At 37.0% G+C, this 5,000-nt stretch overlaps 1 protein-coding gene across 1 annotated transcript; it reads left to right on the plus strand.

Moving 5' to 3' along the window:
* The first annotated feature begins 3,957 nt into the window (after window positions 1-3,957).
* LOC119584774 lies at window positions 3,958-4,737 on the plus strand. The gene is made up of 2 exons (XM_037933424.1): window positions 3,958-4,172; window positions 4,365-4,737. The coding sequence occupies exons 1-2, from the start codon at window positions 3,958-3,960 to the stop codon at window positions 4,735-4,737; spliced, it is 588 nt and encodes a 195-aa protein (XP_037789352.1).
* The last annotated feature ends 263 nt before the right edge of the window (window positions 4,738-5,000 follow it).

Genomic DNA, 5,000 nt, shown 5'->3' on the forward strand with positions numbered 1-5,000 from the left:
ATAGCCAGTTTATCTGCTCAGTATTTACCTAGATATTTCATGCTTCTGGGCATTTGTTGTGTTTTATTTTTGGCATATTCACTCATGAATTTATAATCATCATCTTGCTGGCCTGTTGCATAAGATATATCAATGCTGTTACTTATAATTTTTTTTTTTGTTCACACCGTTACCCCCCCCCTCTCAACGAAACACCCAACTATGCCTGGCAATGATAAAAACTTCCCCACTTCTCTTGGCTCTTTGGAGTTGTTGGATGTCTCACTGATGCTTAGTTTATGTCCTATTTATTAAAATCCTTACTCTTACATCGCTTTTCTTACACTTCCTTAGAGTCCTGCCATAGTCACAGCTCACAAAACCAGTAGAGGCTTTGCAGGTGAGCATACTGGCAGAGTGCTTGAGGCGGAGTGGCATTGTCGGCTTCTCAGAGGCAACTTATAGGCTTAGGCTCCTTCCTGGTAAAGACGCCTCGTGTCAATCGGGGGACCTGTCGCCGAGGAGAGGTTAAAACCCACGGTCTTAGGCAGGGAATTTTAGCCGTTTACTTTTATATTTCATTATTTATCATCTGTCTTACTGAGACCCCACATGAGACTTCTGACACTGATAAAATGGGAGAGCTTCTCCAGCTAGAGCCTATAGATCTGATATCTGAGCAGGCAAGGAAGAACTCGCTTCTGAGATTCCCTGACAGCACCATCGAGGATATTACGAGTAAAAGGGATGCTGTCAATATTCTAAACTTTGCTTTGACAGCACTATTGCTTCGACAAATGCACTTACATCCCAGGAAGTGAGATCAATTGCCAGCACTACACATGCTGAAAAGATCGACGCACACTTCCTTGCACAACAACAGGAACATTGCAGCTCAGATCAGCAGCAAAGTAATCCTCCAAAAGCGCCGTCGTCGAGGCTTGTGACCCATTCAGAATCTCAAATTCGGCTAAACGAACCTTTGCAAATACAGGAAACCAACAAAAAATCAGACCTAACAATACTTTATCAAAGCCAACGCACCACGTCTCACCCCCAAAGATCCAATACACCCGTTAATCAAGGTGCAGTACCTCAGTGTGGAAGGCAATCTCTAAGCTGCCGGATCTGCAGTCAGTGGTCACTCACAGGGCTCCTCCCACGGGAAAAAAAATGTTTTGCAGAATATTGTATGTGAGCATGCATATAATAACGCCTTGATCGTTCAGACGCTTCAAAGTCTGTCTGCTGGTCCACAACACCACAGACCACTAAAAAGTGTCACTAATCTCATTTGCGACACTTTGCCGGGTCGGTCACGACAGCAACTATGCCAATGTTTCTACGCCGTTGCCAAAGGTTCCACTCCACCCCCATTCCTAGGAATCGTGCTTAAGTTGACGAATCTGATTTAATATCTGGATTATATTAAATCATTAATCACTGTTTTAATGAAATTACATTAGGAAATAGCAGTATGTACAAGTTTTTAGTTATCAACTTCTTAAAATTACAAAGAAAATCAGTTGAAAATGCGCGGGCCCACATTTTTTCCCTTTGTCTATCGACAACGGTTTCGAACGACACACTCCTTTAAATGTTTTGAATATGTCATCTTTTATCAATTGATATTAATTACATTTAAAAGGATAAATGAGTTTACGCCTTCGCATTCAATTATACGCACACAAGAAGCAAATTGATTATGTAGATTTAATATAAATATCCATAATATTCTTTCGACCATTCAGACACATTCTGTAAACAAAACATGAACCTGTCTGAGATACTTCCCGTATCTCATTCGTCATGGAACACTTTTGGAGGCCTGAATGTGCCCAAGGCTAAAACATTAATAATATAATAAAAACAATGACTACTGTTGCCTATGCATGACATTTAAATGTGTTAATTAAAAGCGTAGTCATACGAAAGATAAATCTGAGTTTCGCTCTTCTTAGCCATGACCTTATTAATATGAAAGCATTTGGATATTAAAGCTTATACTCTATGTTATTATTTATAATAGCATAGATTTTCAAGATAAATATTTTGTTGCTAGAGCATGACGATTTCCCATATTACCTAAGTTTTAAGATCACATTATACTCATAGATATAGAATATGGAAATTGAAAAGAAAACATATGTACATCACATATACATATGTGTATATATATGCATATATATACATATATATGTATATATATATATATATATATATATCATAATATATATATATATATATATAATATATATATATATATATATATATATATATATATAATAATATATATATTATATATATATATATAATAATATATTATAATATTATATCATATATATAGTATATATATTAATATATATATATTATATATATATATATATATATATAATATATATTATATTATATATATAATTATTATATCATATATTATATATATATATATTAATATATATATATATATATATAATATATATATCATATATATATATATATATATATCATATATTTTATATATATATAAAATTTGCATATATATATATCATATATTATATATATAATATATATTATATATATATATATATATATATATCTTATATATATATTATATATATATATCATATATATATATATATATATATATCTATATATATATATATATATATATATATATATATATTATATGCACACAGAGGTGCAAATTCATTTAGTCCAGCACTAGGTGCATTAATATCCTCATTAACATCCTCATCGTTATGGAATAATACATCACACAGTGCAGCATCAAACTTGAACTTCCCATTTTCTTCCATTTCAAACCAGGCAGAGGTGCTCCGCGTGCTCATCACCGAAGAGCCGGTGTTTTTACATGACTCCGCCCCATAAACAGCGCGGAGTCATAGGAAAATGTAGCACGGCAGTTTTTGATGGCGGAAATGAGACCTTTGGGAGCTGGCCATTGACCTATCCACACACTTCAACCACAAATCGCTCCTCAAGGCCCCTACTCCAAAAAAAAGTCGGGCCATCTTACCATCCTTTCAGCTAATGTCAGAGGTTTCCAGACAAACATTGTTGACCTAACACACAGCCATGTTATACCACATAATCTCGATATAATTCTCACAGTGGAGAGTATTCCAAACTAAACAGTCTCAGAGAAAAATATCCCATAGCCTACATGGACCAGAAAGGACAGGACTAATGGCACCTTTTGTGGTGTTGCAGTCTGTTTCCGTGAGGCATTCTCCGTTCAGCCCCTGGAATTCTTTTTAGGCTTATTGTGTGTCTGTTAGGCCCCAGTGGCAGGGAGCAGAACCCATCGAGTTCCTACAGAACAACCTTGATGGTATATTACATCAGTACACCTTCAAAAACATCCTGATATTAGGTGATATGAACCAATACCTTGTTGCAAGATCCTTTGAAGATCTGTTGATGATACATGATTTTCCCACCCACATCTCAGGCTCTTCATTGGACTCTGTCATCTTCGACCTTTCTGAAGGAACAATCAACTGCCGAAGTACGGGAGCAGTGTTCTTCAGATCATTATGCCATATTCAGCATGATTAACCTGAAGGCTACTCGTGAGGAGGCACTGACAAGAACCATTTGGAGCTGGAACTAGGGCTGCTGGCAAGGTTTTTGCAGTGCTTTAGAAAACGTCGTGTAGAACTCCATTCTCACAGGAGATGTTAATGCATAGGCTATCACTCTCAGTCAAACATTACTGAAACTGAATGAACGCTTTATACACCATAAATCATACAAAGTTAAAACAGGAGATCAGCCTTGGTTTTAGCATACATGTAGACTTACAGCCGGGGAAAAAAAACAGAGCTTGGAATCTTTTAGATATAATCGATCTACACAAAATAAGTTGAACTACAAGCTGCCTATAAAAGAATGAAACAGGTTCAGAAATGAGTCATCGAGCAGTGGAAACAGTCTCAATATGAAACCTATAGCCTAATGGAGCAGCAGGGCCTCACACCTCATAATTGCATTCCGCCACTTTATAAGCTAGATGGTAACGTAGCAACATCTAATCACGACAAAGCTGAACTACTTGCCTCCTTTTTCTCTCAGAAGATGCGAGTTTGTGAACCTGACCGCACCCTTCCTCACCTTCCATCACTGACAAATCAGAGACTAAACACAATGGTCATTGGAATCGTTTTAAAAGTGTGCTGACCAGCTTGCAACTCCACTTACCAACTTATATCAAAACTGCTTCCAAAAGAAAAATGTGGCCAGATATTTGGAAACAGGCTAGAGTTGTGCATAAAAAGATAAGCCAAGCACTTCCAGAAAACTACAGGCCCATCTCACTCTTCTCGATTATGGGCACAAGCTACAAAACAATATTTACTGAACAGAATGAAAAGTTTCTTTGACATCAGACACCTATTTAGCAGCAAGCAGTTTGGCTTTGGATCGATTAGATCAGTATGCGCCCTGCTGCCACAACTAGTCTCCAATTGGAACAAATCCCTTGATGCTGGCAAAAAAAACTATATAATTGCCCTGGATATTGCTGGTTCCTTCGACAGAGTGTGGTACAAAGGCACTATTTCCAAACTAAAAGGTTTTGGCATTGATGGTGACCTGCTGAAACTGAATGAATATTATCTACGAGGAAGAACTCTTCAACTTGTGGTAAACGGTTCAGGTGGCTTGCTCCTATGGGATGTCTGTTTCATTGAGATTCTACATGTAATTCCAGAATCCCATGCATACACTGACGACTGACGTTATCATTTACATGTGAAAAGCATGAACGCACTACCACTGTTGAACATATTCATGATGTATTATCACTCATCACCTCATGGGGCCGACGGTGGCAGGTTATACCAGACAAAACTCAGGTCATGATGATATTGCGTCGACGGAATCTTTTAACCCCATCCATTAGCAATGAAGGGAAAGCACTCCATCTCACCAGAGAAATAAGCATACTTAGTGTGCACTTTGATGATCAATTGGCATTCACTAGTCATGTAAACGATGTG

The sequence above is a fragment of the Penaeus monodon genome, chromosome 18, assembly GCF_015228065.2.
Source record: "Penaeus monodon isolate SGIC_2016 chromosome 18, NSTDA_Pmon_1, whole genome shotgun sequence".
Lineage (NCBI taxonomy): Eukaryota > Metazoa > Arthropoda > Malacostraca > Decapoda > Penaeidae > Penaeus > Penaeus monodon.

What these genes read in the sequence shown, in the direction of transcription:
- LOC119584774 (XM_037933424.1), top strand. Translation starts at nt 3,958, where the DNA reads ATGGAGCAGCAGGGCCTCACACCTCATAATTGCATTCCGCCACTTTAT. An exon ending in ATTGGAATCGTTTTAAAAGT is followed by an intron (nt 4,173 to 4,364) that starts GTGCTGACCAGC and finishes TTTACTGAACAG; the next exon opens with AATGAAAAGTTTCTTTGACA.